The sequence below is a fragment of the Perca flavescens genome, chromosome 17 (assembly GCF_004354835.1).
Source record: "Perca flavescens isolate YP-PL-M2 chromosome 17, PFLA_1.0, whole genome shotgun sequence".
NCBI lineage: Eukaryota > Metazoa > Chordata > Actinopteri > Perciformes > Percidae > Perca > Perca flavescens.
This window is the reverse complement of record NC_041347.1, coordinates 18,020,830-18,040,711: the sequence shown is the minus strand read 5'-3', so window position 1 is coordinate 18,040,711 and position 19,882 is coordinate 18,020,830. Positions and strand designations below refer to the sequence as shown.

The 19,882-nt window shown below is 39.9% G+C and overlaps 2 protein-coding genes across 4 annotated transcripts; both read right to left on the bottom strand.

Moving 5' to 3' along the window:
- Window positions 1-13: 13 nt before the first annotated feature.
- LOC114572337 (SMC5-SMC6 complex localization factor protein 2-like) lies at window positions 14-13,823 on the bottom strand. 3 transcript variants are annotated; one of them, XM_028603928.1, is made up of 21 exons: window positions 13,651-13,823; window positions 13,034-13,068; window positions 12,187-12,719; window positions 11,801-12,049; window positions 10,080-10,125; window positions 7,487-8,931; window positions 7,287-7,369; window positions 7,059-7,172; window positions 6,795-6,962; window positions 6,331-6,436; window positions 6,159-6,246; window positions 5,923-6,064; window positions 5,715-5,802; window positions 5,407-5,583; window positions 3,983-4,077; window positions 3,785-3,872; window positions 3,520-3,642; window positions 3,252-3,329; window positions 3,040-3,126; window positions 1,743-1,811; window positions 14-1,568 (listed from the first exon to the last, which is right to left on the bottom strand). In XM_028603928.1, exons 1-21 carry the CDS (start codon window positions 13,683-13,685, stop codon window positions 822-824), a joined length of 4,596 nt encoding a protein of 1,531 aa, XP_028459729.1. In that variant the 5' UTR covers window positions 13,686-13,823; the 3' UTR covers window positions 14-821. The 3 variants fall into 3 exon arrangements, with proteins under 3 accessions (XP_028459729.1, XP_028459730.1, XP_028459731.1); XM_028603929.1 differs by having other exon boundaries at window positions 7,287-7,366; XM_028603930.1 differs by lacking the exon at window positions 13,034-13,068.
- Window positions 13,824-14,182: 359 nt separating this feature from the next.
- LOC114571959 (phosphoglycerate mutase 1) lies at window positions 14,183-18,464 on the bottom strand. Its single transcript, XM_028603288.1, has 4 exons — window positions 18,186-18,464; window positions 16,991-17,265; window positions 16,038-16,218; window positions 14,183-15,705 (listed from the first exon to the last, which is right to left on the bottom strand). Exons 1-4 carry the CDS (start codon window positions 18,322-18,324, stop codon window positions 15,536-15,538), a joined length of 765 nt encoding a protein of 254 aa, XP_028459089.1. The 5' UTR covers window positions 18,325-18,464; the 3' UTR covers window positions 14,183-15,535.
- Window positions 18,465-19,882: the final 1,418 nt, after the last annotated feature.

Sequence of the window (19,882 nt, the reverse complement as noted above, 5' to 3'; positions counted from 1 at the left end):
GCAACAGCTATAAAAAAGTATTTCTCATTAGAAAAATATTTTTCCCAAACGGGGATTTTAACAAAATGCAAACATTCAACACAATTATTACAAATCAACAAACAAGAAAATATGTATCTGGAAACCTTTTAGAATGTTGATTTAATAGGCCTTTTTCATTGTGAAAAAAAGCACAGGTGTATAGACATTTGAATGGAACAGAGCCATTGTTAATGTTATTGGTAACACCTGTGCTTTTCCTACTATGACCAGTCTACTGTGTAAAGGCCTGTTTTATAAAACTACTGTAGGTAATTAAACAATAATGAGAAACATCATTGCAAGCTAATGTTTTTAAGATTAAAACTTTTAACATGTTGCATAGTCAAGTAGATTTTGAGCATTGTGTCAAGTTTCCACTTGAGGCTGATTTGCAGCATATCATACATACTGTTGGTACATCAGCTTTTCAGTTACTCAGACTGAATTATTAACTATTATTCATTTTAACAAATGAACATAGCCGAAAGACAACAAGGATGTAAAAATGTCCCTCCAATTAAATACAGGTTTTGTGGGTACTCAAATACAGTAATGTCTTTAACATATACGCACCCACATTTTTACACATTGCACACAGAAGTGTAAACAGAGGTGCAGTGAGAAGTCATTTACATAAGATTTTAACATCAAGTTATTAAAAAAAAAAAAAGTTTTTTTCATAAATATGCAATTAGTATTTATATTGACAATGAAACAAGGGGATTAGGGATAGAGGAGGATAAGCAGATTGAGTGCAAATTGAGCTTAATATTAAGGCAAAAGCTGATAAATACAAATCTCTATGACACTAAATCACATGCTGGAACCTGGTTGTGATGAGACGTTTCTTTTGATTCAACCAGATTTTCAGTCTCTGCCTCAGTACACTCTTTTTCCAGCTCGTGTTCTTGAGGTTCCGTCTCTGGCATCTCTTGGTTCAACTCCCCATGAACGATTTCTGTCGCTTCCTCAGTTTCCTTTGTGTCATCCATTGCATTGTCTCCTTCCTTTTCTTCTGGCTTCATGTTGTCCCCCGTCTTGTTTGTGTCATCCATTGCATTGTCTCCTTCCTTTTCTTCTGGCTTCATGTTGTCCCCCGTCTTGTTTGTGTCATCCATTGCATTGTCTCCCTCCTTTTCTTCTGGCTTCATGTTGTCCCCCGTCTTGTTTGTGTCATCCATTGAACCGTCTCCCTCCATTTCGTCTGGCTTCATGTCGTCACCCGTCTTGTTTGTGTCATCCATTGAACCGTCTCCCTCCATTTCGTCTGGCTTCATGTCGTACCTGGTCTTGTTTGCGTTATCCATTGAACCGTCTCCCTCCATTTCTTCTGGCTTCATGTTGTCCCCAGTCTCGTTTGTGTCATCTCCCTCTTTTTTCTTCTCGTCTTCAGTAGTCATTATAACCTCTTCAGTTTCATTGGTTTCCTCTTCTTCATCCTCCATCACAGGCCCCTCTCCATCATCACTGTTGTCCATCTCCTGCTCTTCTTGGCTGCTTGTCAATGTATCCACAGGCAAAGGCTGCCAATAGTCATACAGCTTACCCTACGGGAGGAAACCATAGAAATACATATGAGAATTATACAAACTTTTGACTTTATTAGAAGACTATTAAACTGAACCAAGCTTTCTTTAACTGAATACTGCTTTTATCTTTTAAAAAAGGAAAAAAAACTAAATAAAATATTCATATAAAAAGTATGTATAAGACTACTGTACATAGAGAGGCCTGGTCCTCTGAAGGAGCATCTGCCACTTGGTGTAGATCCTGGCCACCAGGTCCTTCACCTGGAAGGAGAGGAGGAAGTTAGACGTTGTCAAACACACTGCTTCTAGTTGTAATGATTGGCTTGCATGACTGCATCTTGAAATCAAGTCAGCAATGATTGATTAACGTATCATCGACAAATGGGAAATTTGTGAGTTTCTTTTAGACTAAGCAATTAATTGATTAAGAAAATGATCTAGGGATTAATATACAGTTTAATTGAAAAAGAAAATGTAGTTGTAGCCCTAAGGAATATTAGAGAAAATGATAGAGAAAGGTTTTAAGTTTCAATTCTTAGTAATTAAACTGTTGGTCATTATTGGTGTGCTACACTTATACATATATCGATATGGAAACAAAATGTACATATAAATGGGACTTGTGATAGCACTAAATGTCTATCAGTTCTAACCTTACTGTATTCTTCTAAATGCAATTTGGTTAAATGGTCAATTGCAGTTCTTATGAAAACTGTTAAACAAAAGTCAACAATAATGTAACATTCAATATAACAGACGGCGAACAAATGAGTTAATCCAACATGAAACTAGGGTCTGTATCAGTAAGACCTTCCGTATCTGCCGAGGAATCCCCTCTGTTACTTCAGACTCAAACTGCTTCTACTTGAGATTTAACAGAAATTATGTCTGCGCAAACCTCTCTCAAGGCTGCACAAGGTCCCATATTATGATCATTTTCAGGTTTTCTACTAGAACACGTTAACATGCTTTAATGTTCATCGATGTAATCGGTCTGAATATTTTATTATTAATACAATCAATTATTAATAATTATTATTATTTATATACACTCAGTTTTAGCTCCCGTTTCTTTAAGCCTCCATCTCGAAAAAGCCCAGTCTGCTCTGATTGGCTTGCGAGAAAAATATGGCGCACCTTTGCAAAGGTAGCTCTCAAGCCGTGGGTTGAGATACTCAGATGGAGGGCAGAATATTCTAATCTAATGAGCCTGCATGTGACATATAAAGGGCTTGCTGAATCCCATGTTTTCTGACCTAGGCAGCACACAACACTGACGCCGTTGTCTTATTTCCTATAGTTTGTGGATTGGTAGGCACTCCAGATACCAACATGTATGTGCACAAATACGGCAAAAGTCAGTTTTTCATGATATGTCCCATTTAAATGTGTTATAGAAAATGTAGACATTTTAATACTGCATCTGGATCTATATCAAAATGCACACTGATACACACATACCTGAAGTTATTTTTGAAATCAAACTCACCTTGCTCCGGTAAAGACATTTCTCACTCTCTCGGATGTCACACTTGATGTGCGTTTCCAGCTCACAGCACAGAAACAGCAGCTGCTCCTGAGAACCAGAAGAAAAAGGCAAGACAACTTTAACACACCTCTTAAAAAGGCTCAGACATCAAAACATCCCATGATAATACAGCTGATAAATAACCCCTTCAGACCAGAAAAAAAAAGTCATACCTTTTGATGAGCTGGGAAGAACTGAAATTTGGAAGCTTCATTTGCCAAGGTCAGAAGGCTATAGCAGAGGTAGTAGGACTGCAACACAGGATAAGTGGAAAGAAACTTGCATCAGAAAAAAAGAATATCACACATCATTCACAAACACATTCAGTTAAAATTCTGTGATTAATTAAAACACAATAAAAAAAACTAGACATAAAAAACAAGACAAGAGTGATCAAATTAATTTCAGGATGGAACATTTTGAAGTTTAAGGCATGCTCACCTGTTGGTCGAGGGTGGCCATGTACTCATCTTTATCTTTCGGACTTCTGCTGGAGGAGCTTAGCATGCCTCGGAGGAGGGTGGAGGGTTGCATACGGGGCAGGTACGGCCTCAGGTCAGAGAGCTAAGCATGGAAGAGAACAAGGAGCAGAGAACTATAGACTACTGAAGATGTTACATTGTGATGGTCTTTTATACTACATAATTCAACTGCTGCGATCTAAAGGAAACTATATAGGTTTAGGTTACACACTGCAACGGATTACCTGAAACTCTTTTTCTCTGGGCTTGTAAGTACAATTTCCATCCAACAGTTTTGAGATCATGGACAGGCTCAGATGTCCACGCAGTCTCCTATATAAACAAAAGTGAATACATTTTTCAATGTGCAATACCATAAAATCAAATATCTGAAAAAAATGTCTCATCGTGTAGGAAAAAAATATAGACGAGCAGATACTTACTTTCCATGTACGTCCTCAGGCAGCAGTTGAACTAGTAGGCACATGTTGTGGTGGTCATCTGTCAGATCAGTAAGGGCCAGACAAATTCTGGGCAGCTAAAAAAATAAACATGAATCATGATATTATAAATTAAAAAGGTGAACAGTGTTCATACACATTTTGGCCAGTGGATTTCCAAGCCTTTAAACAAGTTTTCATGGCCAAACATTTTGCGATTTCTGTGTATGCACGAAAACTACATGCAATATATTAACCACAACAATTCCCAAGTACATTTTTGTACAGTAGAAATTGGCGATAAGTCAATATTATCAGCTGCCAGTTGGAGTGTATTGTGATGATACATTCATATCACGTTTATTACTTTTTTTTCCTTCTCTTTTTACAGTTTTGTCTGTTAGGAATAACAGTAGCACGCAGTGCACTTCACTCTAAATCAATTTGATAATTTTACATGATTTTGCGCCCATTTTCCACGTAATGGTACATATTCACATATTGGAAAAATATTCCTATTACACACCTGCAAACTCAGAAAGGCTGAAAAAGGTGACACATATATATATATATATATATATATATATATATATATATATATATATATATATATATATATATATATATATATATATATATATATATATATATATATATATACACACACACACACACATATATATATATATATATATATATATATATATATATATATATATATATATATATATATATATATACATACATACATACATACATACATATATATATATACACACACACATACAAAAAATGTATCACCTAACTAACTTATTTCATCATTAAATTCCTGTTAAATGACAAAAAACAACCACTGGATGGGAAAATGGTATTTTACAATAACTTTGAATGCAGCATGAGGCTGGCAAGGTGAGTTTCAAGTGAACGCAACATCTGTGTTGTTTTTCCGACAACAGCAGCTGCACACTGTCATACGTTACAGTGAAATACAGACACACCTTTACACCGTTTAGCTGTCAGCATTTTAACCGTGTTTACTCCAGCTGCTAGCTAACGGTAGGCTAACGTTACCTGCTGCCAAGTGTAGTGTTAACTAGCGTGACATGCGGCAATGTTTTAGCATCAGAGAGAAGCGCAGGCATTTCAGTGGCACCTAAATAAGGTACCGAAATCCGTTTTGCAATTCGGTCAGGTAGATAACGGTCGTTAAGGCACCAGTGCCGTATTAGCAGCGGGTCTCAACCCCCCCCCCCCCGCCCAAATAATAACTCTTCAGATCTACACGATTCACGTGGCTGACATTTTCCCATTCAAAACGGCAACTAGTTTGCAGGTATGCTATAAATTTTATGTTTTTCCTAAACTTTTCGAAGCCTGGAAAACGCAAATCTTATGACTTAAGGAATCCGAGGCATGTCTGAACTGACCATGGTGTCCCAGTCCCTGATGTTCTTGACAATTTTGTGCTGTAGAGGGAACAGTTCCACACTGGACTGGAGGATGAGCCGTGTGTCCAGGCCCAGCCTTCCCACCACAGTTAGCAGCAACAGCAGCTCATCGTCGCTGTATGCCCGTGGACAGAGGCCCATACAGTAAGACAGGTACTGCAGACGAGAACACAGGAGAAGTTGTGAATGATCTGAATGTGAAGTTGTCTCTCTCTGCCAAACTCTCTTTCTCACAGACATGACAACAAACTCTTCCTATCAGACATCGGTTTCCTTTTGCAACTCACCTTCAAGATGTTGTTGCAGTTGTGTTCAGGGAAAGTGCTCTGTTCCCTGTTACTGGAAGGACTCTCACTATTGATGTAGATGTCCTCCCTACACAAACACACAGAAATTTGACTACATGAGATTTAAACAAAAACATCAAATAAACAACTTTCAGCTCACAACGTAAGCTTTTACATAGTGAATGAATGAAACAGGAAGACTACTTACAGCAAATCTCCCTCTGTGAATGGAGGCTGCAGATTCTCAAAAGGGAAGAGAGTAACAAAAGCAATTCCCATATTCATCAGGACCAGCGCCACATCGGCCAAACTGGGCACCCACACTTTAAACAGCTGGCTTCCATTTTTCACTGAGAAAGCATACACACAGAAAAGACACATGTTAAACCAATAATGAGAAAATACCAAAGCTTGGGTGGGTGGGTGGGTGGGCGGGGCACTCACCTATCTGATACGCAGCAGTGTACGCAATGTCACAGAGGGCCTGTAGTATATTTTCAGATATCATCCTCTCACTATGGACTGACATCATCTGACAGGATCAACAAAGAATTACTGCCGAAGTTCAGACAATTGGACAGAAATCCCTATTGACATGCTTCATATGTGGGCCTACCTTGAATAGGAAACGGGTAACCTGAGTTGGACAGGGTGAGCGACAGTCGTAAGCTTCCTGGAACAATCCAATATTTACATGCAATCGCAGTTGAGCAGGACTGGACCTGGGGAACGTAAGTGGAGAGAGAAAGCTTAGAGGAATTCATTAACTAACTCAAAACTAACAGTCTAAAGCTTTGCTAATAATCAATCTAGCGCCTGTGTCCACCGAAGCAGTTTTTGTTTCTAAGGCCAGCGTATTTTTAAATTCTTTGTAATGGGAGGTCCGCGACACTATGTTACATATGCCAGCAGTGTGACGAGGCAGAAAATGTTGATCCTCTGGGAAGCATGAATGTGGTATAATCACATCACTGAGGACCATAATTACCAATATCAAATTTCATGACAATCACGTCTTCAGTTGTTGAGACACGTTGCTCTGAACCTTCATGTGTGGATCCACACACAAATACAACTCACCAAAGAAGCGTTTTCTGTGCTGTCCCTTGTGGATTGACCATGCATTGTCTGAGCTGCAGTGTATCTTGGTTGAAGATCTGGCCAAATTTCTCCAGGTTGAACACTAGTTCTCCTGGAGGCACTTCCCTGATTGCGTTGGACATCAAAGAGTAGCGCTGCAGGAATTCCCTAGAAAACAAATGACATAAAAATGCAGATTACCGTTAACTACTGTGCAAGGCCTGTGTCCCAGTGACGAGGTATAATGTCAGTGTGCTGATTTACTGTTGTTCAGCGGAGACGCCCTCCTCCTGGTTCTCCTCAGCCTCCTCGTATTCAGCCAATCTCAACAGGTCCTCTTTCCATGCAGTTTGAAGTTGCGTCTCAATCTCTTTCACTCTGATGGATGAAAAGAAAGTGGAGAAAATTAACTCATCAAAATTATCTAATGTGCAGCTACTGTAGCTTTATATTAAAAAAGGTAATGGGAGTGACGTTTTCTGCATAATATACTTTTTATTGGTGTTTATTTCCTTCAGTATCTGGTCAAGGTTGTTCTTGTAGATGCCTGACTTTGTGGTGGATGGCAATGGCTGCTGTGGGGAATACAACCGAAACGATAATACGGGTTTTACTGGTCCTTTAGCTCGGCAAATTGCTGATCATACATTCATAACTCTATGTGCAATAAAGACAAATCATGTAAAGCTTACAGTTTTTGACTGGCAGCAGCGATGTCCACGTGTACTAGGCTCTGAGAGGGCTCCCTTCGCCGGCGTATCTGAAGGCTTAGTAACACGCTCCATAATCTCCTGCAAAGAAAGTAGCTGCTCCTCCTCACTGCTATGGGAGCTCTCAGTTAGATCCAAATCTAATGCAAAGCTCAGGCCTAGGTCCACCTCTACATCGATAGGATCCTCTTCATTCACCAGCTTTGTATGCCCTTCACTTGCCTGCCTGTCCAGGACCGGAGACTGAGAACAATGAGATGTAGAAGTTTCTGCACCAGTCTCTAAAGTGCAGGGTCTCTCATTGTTGGGGAGGAGAGATGTGCGTTTCTCATCAGATTTAACACTCTCATCCTTAAACTGCCTTCCTGAAGAACTGACAGGGCCGTTTTTGAGATCACTGTCCTTAGAGCAAATAGATTTTAAGTCCTCAAGTTTTACCCGCTTTAAAACCACAAATGGCAAGAACTGTGGTTGTTGTGCTGATGGTAAGGAAGAGACTGGGGAGTCCACTGCATGAGGAGAACCAGTTTTGCGACACGAGGACCCAGCAACTGAGGTATTGGAGCTGGTCACTGTGCTGGATGACCAACTTTTCTCTGAGCGGGGGGATTTGATCCCCACTAACTTGTGCTTTGCGGTTTTATGAATAGGGCCAACTACATAGGTCATGGAATCAGGGGTGAAAAGCTCATCTATGTCATTTGGGATTGCAACAGATCTTCGTGGGCGGGCAGTCTTGTTCCGTTCTACCGTACGACAACTCGGAGAACCTGAATTTGTTTTTGAGGCTGGTTTGGGAGTGCTACTGTCCGACTTTCTGCTCTCCCCCACATGATTACCTCTGCTCAGGGTCTTGACTGGTAAGACGGAGGTACGGTGAGTATGACCAGCGTGGTGTCTGCCTACCTGAACATGACGTGAGCTACTAGTGTCCTTCTGGGATACCTTAGAGGATAAGAAAGAGCTTGATTTATCCCTTTTATCGTTTTCCTCATTTCTATTCTTCCTTTCTTCACCTGTATTTGAAGGTCTTAACTCTAGTAACTTCAAACTGTGATTCTGGGTGGAATTTATAAAGGCTTGCTTTGCCCCAATTGATGGTCGTCTTATACAAGGTTCTGGTGACAGTGATGCGCAGGATGACTGGGTGGGTTTAAATGTGGAAGACAGTTCCAAGTGTGTTGATTGGCCAGGTGCTGGTTCTGTGCACAGATGGCCATCTGTGGTTTTGGGTGACACTTTCAAGCCTAAAGAATGCCTCGATGACGGCTGAGACAACAGCGAAGTGCTGAGTGAGCTGCCAACAGTGGGCTTTGGTGTCTGTGCTTTGCCAGAGTTTATATCTGGTAGACACAGTTTCTTGGCACTGTCTCCACAGTCCTCCAACTCTCTGCACCTCTTCTGAGATGAGCAATTCGAGACCACTTCTGGAAACAGAAAAAGACATGAAAAACATACTTTCTTTTACAAATATTGTCCAAAGTATAAATAACAATGTCAGTGTTCAGCTGAATTTTACTATGCTACCATGTACAATTACCCATATACTGCCATTTTTTCACCAGGAGCAATGGGTGGATGTAAAAGTAACTTCTTTAGCTTCTTTTGTAACTAACAACAGTTGAAGCTCACATCTATATTTCCAGGTATTTAGCAACTTGAGAGTACAAGTGCCAGTCTCTCCCCTCTGGAGTGAAAGTAATTGAACAAACACTGTCAAAGCAGTAGGATTCATAATAACGCCGTGTTGCTTTGGTCTCTCCCCCTTCTTGCCTGTCAAGGTATTGGGTCATACAAGTAGACTGACATACCGTGTAACCAATCAGAGAGCCAGAAAAAACAGCTACGCTGTGAAGAACTGCAAGTTAGTAAGCAAGGTTGGTTGACGGCACTTTGTTTACTGCTCATGTAACAATGTTGTTCCGAGTACAAATAAGCTGTATCTGCCAGTGCGGGAATGTTACGACAGCCACCAGACCTCAGGTATATTGAGAAATACAGAGAGCCTGGCAGTGATAGGATTAATCAGCATTGCGTGAACTTGTTTAGCAATGGCTTGAATGTAACAGATAATCATTCATATGTAAAAGTTCCACACTCCAGCTTAAAAAAAAATAAAAAAATAATTGTACTGTTGCTGGAGATGATCATGATACTCTGCTACTGAAATTCCATCAATTTTTTTAAGACATGCCAAACCAGTTGACATTACCAGAGCCATCTGGCCATCTGGCTGTGGCTTGCGTGGGTTTCCTCCGACGTTAAAAGACATGCATGCAACTAGGACTACAGTTGAAAATTAGCCGACTGGCTAACACTGGCGCATTTACAGAAATGTTCATTAATGTGCATTGTCCTAATATAAATAAATAAATCTATCTTCATCACTCAAGTAAAGTGAATTAACATAACATACCGGTCAATGACAATTTCAGTGTAGTCAAACCTAAATACAAACTCAACACCTGATGCAACTCCATACCTGTCATTGCAGTGCAAACATTACATGCCAACAAGGTTAAAAGATCGCAGCTATAGGAGTGAAATGTGGAAAAATTTACTCTGACAATATTACCTGGAATTAAGTTTTCACTTGAAGGTGCTTGTTTAGGTTGTTGGTCCTAAAAAGTGAAAAAACAGCGTTATATTGCATCCCATACCGTCAAAGACAGAGCTACACTTGGGTCATGAGTTAAATACTAGGTACCCCCAGGATTCTCTAAGTTAAATTTTAGACTTTCACATGAACAAGTACCGTCCTAGCGACCACACACAGTACATGTGTACACAGTATGAAAATGCAGACTCATCCAAGTCCGCACGCACAGCCTGCAAGTTTGGTCCAAAGTAGTAACAAAAAAGGAAAAAGTAAATGTAAGATGATGACTCTGTATAAGGAAAAGAGAGCTACTCTTAATTTTCTTTTGCCTGTATAGGGCACTCCTGCTCTGTTGACGGGTGGGGCATCTCATAAAGTGAATGTGTAATGTGTCCTCAACAAAAACATTTTAAACATGTAAAGGCATGTTTAAAATTAGGTCACCACGTCTGTCGTTTCCAGTGCAAAAGGCTCCGCAACTTGCCGCGGCGAGTGGTCGCGCACTTCTGAATTTTTGTAACTTGGTGCATGCTTTCATTCAACATGGTTGGCTGGGAAGACTGACTGATCAGTTTCGCCTGTACAAACTAAATATGTACATATGCACATATATAAATAACATATGTATTATTCTTTATGTATAGACAAGAGGGAGCCAAACGGCCTTAAATATGGGGTCAGACACCGCACTGGAAAAAGAAGAGGCATTTTGCTGGAGAGTGTGAAAAAACATGAGCTTTGTCAAAAGGTAAAAAAGAAAGTATTCTTAACCGTGGTAGAGGTAGGGCTGCACAATTAATCGCAATTTTATTGAAATCAAAATATGAACTAGTGCAATATCCAAATCGCAGGGGGTCAAACCATTCTGAATTAAGTATTGTGGTGCTGCGGAGACATCTCAGTTTACAAATTGTATGTAGACTAAAAAAAAAGAATCTTTCTTTGGTACTGATCCTCGCAAAAATCATACTATAATCATTTACATTTTTTTAATTCTTTAATTTAATGAAAATAATGATACATAATAGGGTTGTGCCGATGGACGATATCATCGATGTTATGCAGGATTTATGAATGAACGTTAGCAACAGGCTAATTCACGACGGTGCTATTTTATGTGTGAGCTAATATTGCGCATCTGTTCATGTGCGCTGCAAGAGTTATGTTTCTGTTTATTGAATGCGTTATTCAGTACAAACATAACCGGGAATGTAGTTTAAACTCAGTAATGATGGTATGTTAGGTTATTACTGTCGCCCTGTTGAAGGCAAACGTCCCACTGTACTGTCGTTACACAGATCACGGACATCTGATTGACTTTACTGCACCTTAGTTAAGTGAAAGTAGGTCAAGTTGTAAAACCTACCAGCAGGGCACCATTTACAGAGGACATTTAAATGTATCTCTAATCGTTTCTATGTTAACTGTTGGCCCATAATAGTAGAAAAAGATATTTATGTAAAGCTACCTCTACCGCTACCTTTAAGCTATATCACCTGAATTTCTGTTTCAAAAAGTCATATTGCAAAGGCTGAGAACAACATACCATGCTCTCCCCAAGTGAACATTATTTTGGCCCCAGTACCACAAGCCTGGCTTGAGACTGTGCTTGCAAAGTAATGATGATCAGCTCAAATTCTATTACCAAAATCCTAAACTTGAACTAGATGTTTTATAAAACGTGCGCCAAATTTTACCTGGCAAGGGGCAAGGGGGCCGTGCATGATGGGTAAACTGGAACCACTACTCCTGTCAGAAGACTGGGTACTCGGAGAAGGCTGGTAGCCCCACGAGGGACACTGGCTCTTCACAGGACTCCAATCTTTTGATTGTGAGAGGGGCTGTGGGAAAACGTCTTGAACTGCACTGGTGCAGAATGATGGGGTCAGGGGGGGCCTGTGGAGCTGGATAGTATGTATGGGACTTCTCACATCGCTGGATTGAGCCTAACAGAGTAAATGTTAAAAGCCACAACAATTCAGCATCACAAAATTGCTATAGTGTAGTACAGGTAACAAACAAGACACTTTTTAAACAAATCTTGATTTCACTAATGGCCTTATTAAAAAAGAGAAAACAATACCTTGTTTGATTCTGGGCTTTGTGCGGTTACATTTTTAAATCTTGAGTAGGACAAAGTAACCTTGGATTCAGTCCCTTGATCTCTCCTGGTGTGAGAGGATGGGGAGTGGTTGCTTAAATCCTTCTTGAATTGAGGGGATGCAGGGTAAAAGACACTGGGAGGCCTATTAGCTGTAGTACTACTAGTTGGGCTGACTGGAGCAAACCATGACGATGAGTAGGAGGACCTTGGAGGTTGATGGTGTTGGCGCTGCAGAGGACGCAGACTGCCCCTTGGCATGGGATTGAACCTATTCACTACGGGACCAATGTTAGCTGGGCTGCTTGGAACAAACCCTGATGAATGGATTGGTCCCGGAGGATAAGGAGGGTTCCCTGATGGACACAGTCTGCCCCTGTGACGCAGCTCAGGGCTTTGAAGTGGCAACATTCTCCTAGGAGGTGGGTAAGAAAGCCGGTTGAGCTGAGAAGGCTTCATTGGAGTCTCCTGGAGCAAAGGGGGTCGGAAGTGTTGCTGGAATACAAGGTCCTTCACTAAAAAAAGAAGAAACATTTGTGAATTATGGTCTATGTCTCCTAATATCTTTAGTGCCACTGAATGGTCAAGTGTGAACAGGGTTAACATGTTGCCAAATGTCAGCCAGCCAACATTATTTTATATCCGTTTTCAATCTGCTCCAGGGAGGAGGCAATGCATAAGAACCTGTCTTACTTAGAGCTGCATGTTGTTGCATCACTGTTTGCCATGTCTAGATGTTAAAATACACCATGAAAAACACAAATGCGTTTAAGGCGAGTATCACGGAGTAATACACTGTTATTTTCCGAGAAACAACACTTTGACCCACCTTTATTCCTCGGGGGAAAGTATTCTGTAAGAGTTCTGTAAGAAAGCCAGAGAGGGGGGAACTGATCATGTTTCGATCATCAAAAGTTAGTCTTGTTACCAAGACGACAATAATACAACTTAGCAGAGCAGTTTTCAAATAAGTTAACGGTAACGTCAGATAAAGAACCACAGTGTTGCAGAAACGACACACCTAGCACGAGTTGTCTTACCAAAGTCAACACATAGCTATGCCTATGGCCAATACAAGGCAGACACCTGCTAGTCCGTTTCTGCCAATCATAGTAAGCTACGTTAGTGACGGCACGAGTCCAGCAGAAAATATGTTGAAGCTTCAGGGGGTAAAGTGCTAACTTATTAGTTGCCGTTAAGTATTTACACAGTGCTTGGCTCGCTGTCAGAAAAAAACAAACATTAACAGCCACGTAGCTTTGTACTTTAAGAGCGTACATACCTGTCTACTAACAGTGCCTGGCTAACAAAATAAAATGGAATATTAGCAAGTCGTTACGGTTTCAGGAAGTGCTCTGTTTAGCTACCTAGCTAGCTAACTAACGCGCGTTCAATTTAGCAATGGAGTGCTGTCACTTGGGTAGTAGAGTCTGTAGGTTTTCTTACCGAGAGTTTCCTTGATTTTCTGTTGCTCTTCTCATTTTGAGGATTAGACTGGCTGTCTTTAACCACAGACAGCGAAAATAACAGACTCAGAGGTCCACGGCTAAAATCATCTCATCAATATGATCTTCTCCCGCCTGCATCCCATCCGATCGAACAACAATACGCGAATTGAATTGCATTGCGGAAGTTGGAGTTTTTCTTCTTCTTCCTTGAGATTTATTTGTGGTCGGGAAAACGATTTGGTGCATTACCCCCATCACCTGGTATGGAGTGTGGATCAGAATATCTACTATTTACAATATTCTAAATAATAATAATAATCATAAATAAAATAATAATGATCATAAATAAAAAAATCATATCTTCTCAATTTATTTTGTTTAGGATACTGAAATAGTAATCAATGACACTTTGTAGTTCTTTAAAGAATATCTATTAGGTCACACTGTAATTTTTTATATATATATATTTTAATATATTTTTTGTCACCTTCGGGTATTTATGACCAACAAGACAAGCAGAGACAACAGCATTAGATTTGTATATTTATTACCGTCAGAGCTTTCAGGGTACATTTAAACACCACAGAGGGGATTACATTTAAAAAATAAAAATGTCAATAGTGTAAGACAAAATGGGACATTTTGAACAAAATCCTAGTAGACTGTAGGAATAGGAGCTGGAGGCACATAAATATGACACCAAGCACACCAATTGGCAAAGACAGTCCAAAGGCAGCAAAACAGAGTAACAAAAATAATAATAAGTGTAGATGTAGACCTTTTATCTTCTGTTTAATCATGCTTCAAAATGGCACTGTGAAACTGGGGGGCTATAATCCAAATAATGGATTTATCACTTATACAGTGCAATACTGATAGCAAATTGTTAGTTTAATTGTTCTAACTGTCACATCCAGCTCTCAAGAGATTGCAAACTTAGATCTCTTCATCAATGGAATGCATCAATGAAATTCATCAATGAGAAGTGAGATAGAAAATAAGTTGCCCATCCTTTGCAGTCCCTTTCATTTAAAAAAAAAAAAAAAGTCTCATAAAGTCTTTTTTTAAATTAAATTGTAATACTAGATAATAAGTTTGTCCTGGGCAAGTAATGATGAAGTCAGTATGATCAGACACACATAGGTGGTATAACTTCCTTACCACCATCAGCAAACCGAGGCCACAACAAGAAGGGTCATGTCTCACTCTCATTTCCCACTCTTTATCTTAGGTGTGTGTGTGTGTGTGTGTGTGTAGCCACAACAAGAAGGGTCATGTCTCACTCTCATTTCCCACTCTTTATCTTAGGTGTGTGTGTGTGTGTGTGTGTGTGTGTGTGTGTGTGTGTGTGTGTGTGTGTGTGTGTGTGTGTGTGTGTGTGTGTAGCATCAATATACGTGCTGTGGCTTGGATTTTTATTACTGACTGTGGAAGAGTGACCACAGCCAGAATTTCACTCCTTTTTCTGTAATTGGTTTAATTACCATTTAACCTGACATTCAACATCCCTGTCTAGGACACCACAGCTTAATGTAGTACACAGTAGTACATAGGGATCTTTACTACACAGATAATACACTGCCTTTATCAGCAATGCTATCAATTTCAGTTCAATGCTCCCTTCTTAAAAGGTTGTTATATTAATAACACATTTTAGCAAAAAATATTTACAATCTCTTGAGAGCTGTGGCTCTATATCTCAATCGTTCACCATCTACTATCCCTGACTGTGCAAGTAGAGTGAGGTTGCCTTTGACAACAATCTACAGTGTACTCACCACATATGAGAATCCAAAATAAATTAGGATTTAGGAAAAACACTAATCGGTCAGTCGTGTGGGACAACCTACTCTGTCATACACAGAGATGGCTTTTCTGTGTCTTTACTTCTTGGCCTTTCCTTGAGCAGCCACAGCCTCCATGGCTTTGCGTACAGTCTCCTCGTCTCCCAGGAACTGCATCGGCTTCACAGGCTTCAGGTTCTTGTCGAGCTCGTAGAGGATGGGGATGCCCGTTGGCAGGTTCAGCTCCATGATGGCTTCATCTGACATTCCTACAGGTGGCAGCCAGACAAACACAACAGTTAGATACAGAAGTTAGTGCATTATCTCTATATACACCATTTCACAGTAGTAAACATAAACATTCTTCATGACCCCAAGTTAATTTCCTGTTGCAGTGTATGTTAATGACATCAACTGAAAGGAAGTCAACAAAGGGCCAGGCTGTTGCATAGCAATGGAATTCCATTTAAAAGGGTTGTATATGTACTATTCTTACCAAAATGGTTGACAACATAGGATCTTTGTGATAGAATTTAAGTGAAGGACAATAATACATTTTATTTTGGCAAACTTTCAGGGAAAATATCATAATGCCACCCACCCTCCAGGTGCTTAACAATCCCCCTCAGACTGTTTCCATGGGCAGCGATGAGCACCCTCTTTCCCTGTTTGATTTGAGGGGCGATCTCTTCGTTCCAGAAGGGCAGTGCCCGTGCGATGGTATCCTTAAGGCTCTCGCAGGAAGGAAGCTGGTCCTCGGTCAGGTCTGCATAGCGACGATCCTGCAATGAACACCACCTCAATTTGTAAAAAACATAATAGAACAGAATAGAGACAGCAAAAAAATACTGGATCTCTTTGTCTTTAATCATTTTCCGTAGAAACTTATTGTACACATATTTGGGAATAGAAAGGGCCTAAATGCATTGAGTAAGTAAGAGTGTCACTTTTAAAGCAATATTGTCAAGCAATATGGTGTTCATTTGCAGGAATGAAAGAATCAGCTACCTTAGTGACACTCTTCTTATCAACACGTTGCTTATCAATTAGTTTTGACAGCCATGATTAGCCAGCTAAGAGTTACTACATCTTAACTTCTGAATATCTCTGTCCATGCAGACTTCTGAACAGTTTGTTTCAACTTTGACTGAACTTTGAACCTAGCGGACCTCATTTCTGCTGGTCATATATTAACTCACCTTATACATACTATTAGATAACAACATTAGGGGATATGCTACCAAACAGTAAGGGGCTGTCAGATATAATTTGCACTGTGTAAAACATAACTATTCAAGCTAGCTGTGCGGTGGAAAAAAAATAGCTTCAATCCACTATTTACACTCTAAACACTCCAGTCGTTTCTGGTGATTTCACTTATTCAGGGTGACCGAGCTGATTATAGGGCCTGACCGCAGAGATCAGTTATAGTCATGCCTCTTCTTTGTTATGCCTGTATGCAGTTAGTTGGTTAATATGTACAAAACCACATATTTCCTAAGAGGCCAACAAAGCTCTTGATTGTATGCATTTATTGTAGATATTATATCTTACCTTGCTGATGATACTGTAGTAGTCATGGTCTGGGCCCATGGGGGGAGGAGGGGTATCAAACGAGCGCCTCCAGATCTTCACCTGAGCCTCTCCGTGCTTGGCGGCTGTCTCTGCCTTGTTCAGCCCTGTCAGGCCTCCGTAGTGGCGCTCATTGAGACGCCAGGTCCGATGCACCGGCACCCACATCTGGTCAATGCTGTCCAGGACCAGCCAAAGTGTCCTAGTGGCTCGCTTCAGCACGGAGGTGTAGCAAATGTCAAACTCAAAGCCGGCATCTGTAAGATTCAGGGAGCAAGAGACACTGGAGTTTAATGCATTTTGACTGCAACAGTTTATAGAAAATTCCACTTCGATACTGTGACTGCTTCTTTCAGCTGTGTTTGGTTAAACATATCTTATAAAGGAGACTATGAAGAGTGTTAAGAGGAAGCAAAGGAGTCTCAAACCCAACTCAAAATACAAGGTATTACATGGCTGCATTTAGGGGAATAACTAAAGACTGTTTACATCATCATATCATTGTTTTTTACAGACAAAACCACAAAACTATACTAGGACATTCAATTTACTGTCACATATTATCACATTTGAGAAGCTGAGACCAGAGAATGTTGGTATTTTTCCTTGAAAATGACTGAAACGATTAATCATATCATAGTTGCTGATTGATTTTCTATTCTAGTAAAATCGACTAATTGATGAATCAACAAGTGGTTGCAGCTCTAGCTTCATAGCAGTCTGGTTTAATGAAGCTACTCACAGTGTGGGTCTATATGTCCCTTTTGTGATTTCTTTGTTCTCCTGCTGAAAAAGCATTGCATGATGTCCATTTAAGAAAATGACCCACACATTTAGGCTAATTGTATTTATGCAAATTGCTTTGCTTTCCACTGGATTTATTTTGTACTTTTTGCAGGCTGTTCTGGAGTCATAGACCAAGAGGATCACGTAATTAAAAAAAGGATCCTACTTTTATTATGAGATATTCTATGCCTGTATAAACTCTCCTGCTCGGCCCTACCACTGTACCAGAGCACCCACATTTAGATATCGCTTCTGCACGTTTGCACATCTTCCATTCCTGACACGCTCAGGGGGCGGTCGACGGTCTGATGCAAAGGCCATTATGCAATCGTATTGGCCCTACAGTATTTCAGAGACAGTACAGTAGATGATTAAATTAGTTCCCCCTCACCTTTCAGGGCCTGTCCACCTCTCTTCGCCTCCTTCTCCCCTGTTTCACTCAAATCTGCATCGAACCAGCCGCAGAACCGATTCTCTTGGTTCCAGTTGCTCTCTCCGTGGCGAATCAACACTAATTTGTAGACAGCCATGTTTGATTATAATATGCCTGAATGCTAGTTAACCAATTTATTTTTAATTTATGCGAAGATCTTAAATTAACAATTCCCCAATTCAGAGAAGAAAACAGGTCCAATTCACTCGTTCGCTGTCAAACCGGTGAGGACTTTTGCCTTTATCCCGTGGATTGGTTACTCACCCACTTCCTGGTTTTTATATCCAATGAGATTCCGCTAAAGAACGTATCGTTCATTTCTCGACCAATGACAGCGGTGGGCGTCAGTGGCGGGGACTGTTCCCTGACCTTCATACTGTGCGTGGCACTTTATTGACTTTTTATTGTGTTTCTCTATTATCCTAGCCTGGTGGAGGGCGGAGCCAGGCTACGATTACCCCACATCTATCTATCTATCCATCTATCTATCTATCTATCTATCTATCTATCTATCTATCTACAAGTTTGAAATAATACAAGTAATACTAGTGAGAAAGTAGACATCTGAAAAAAATAATAATAATATATATATATATATATATATATATATATATATATATATATATATATACATAATTTAAAAATGATTATAACATCTTGTTACATGGACAGCTGAACCAATTGTTGCTTTTCCTCCTTTTCATCTGTAGGTGGTGACTTTGCCCACAAAACATTTAACTGCAACTGTTCTAGTTACTATAGCCCAGTAACTATAAACATATGAAAACACCAAATTACAATGACCAGGAGCAGCACCATGTCATTATAATGTAACACGTGCATCTTTAGAGATTTACTAAAGAAACACAGATTTGAGAAGAAACAGTAAGCTACATTTGAAATAAGAAATGGGGGGTGATAAAGAGCACTAAAGATCCAGGTTTGAGCAGGGACAGGTTCATATCAGTGACAAAAGGAAAGACCAGTACTCAGTGCATTTTTGGCCCTATGTGGATGAGCTTTTATTGGAGTATTAAATACTGCATTTGCATTGCATATTGGCAAACAAAACCTCAGTTTGTAACACAAAGTTTTATAATTCTGCATGTACAGTATATTATCATGTTTGCATTACTCTTTATTTATTGGATAAAACAATAAATAAATAAAAAACTTGCACTTACAGTTGCACTTACATGTGACTCTTTGTAGTTTGGCTTATTTAAAGCTAATGTACTTGCACTTGATTCTTGCTGTTCGGAGTTTGACCCTTCATGGTTGAAAGCACTTAATTGGAAGGCGCTTTGGATAAAAGCTGCAGCTAAATGACGTGTAATGTACAGTATGTCATTATTTATTCTTATCCTTCTTTTTTATTTATCTGCTGGAAACTTAACTATTTCATGCTGATGGGTTTTGTTGTTGTTTTTGTCGTCGTCTGGGAACGGTGTACTGCTGACAATGTCATTGGCCATTTTCCTCACTCAGAATGTGAAAGGATTCATTCTTCACTCCATGATGTTCTGCATGGGACAGCAGTCACATGCATTTGTGAAAAGACAACTCAACGAATAATATAGTCCATTATATGATAAAACAGGGTGAACTCCAAGAGAGGGTAAAATAGTTATATGGGGACTTTCTCAGCTGTTTTC

Coding starts and splice junctions, on each gene's coding strand:
- LOC114572337 (XM_028603928.1), bottom strand. CDS start 13,685: ATGAGAAGAGCAACAGAAAATCAAGGAAACTCTCG. Junction 13,069..13,650: donor GAAAATCAAGGAAACTCTCG/GTAAGAAAACCT, acceptor GCTTTCTTACAG/AACTCTTACAGAATACTTTC. Junction 12,050..12,186: donor AAAGCCCAGAATCAAACAAG/GTATTGTTTTCT, acceptor TTACTCTGTTAG/GCTCAATCCAGCGATGTGAG.
- LOC114571959 (XM_028603288.1), bottom strand. CDS start 18,324: ATGGCTGTCTACAAATTAGTGTTGATTCGCCACGGAGAGAGCAACTGG. Junction 16,219..16,990: donor ACTACAGTATCATCAGCAAG/GTAAGATATAAT, acceptor TGTTCATTGCAG/GATCGTCGCTATGCAGACCT. Junction 15,706..16,037: donor GATTGTTAAGCACCTGGAGG/GTGGGTGGCATT, acceptor TGCCACCTGTAG/GAATGTCAGATGAAGCCATC.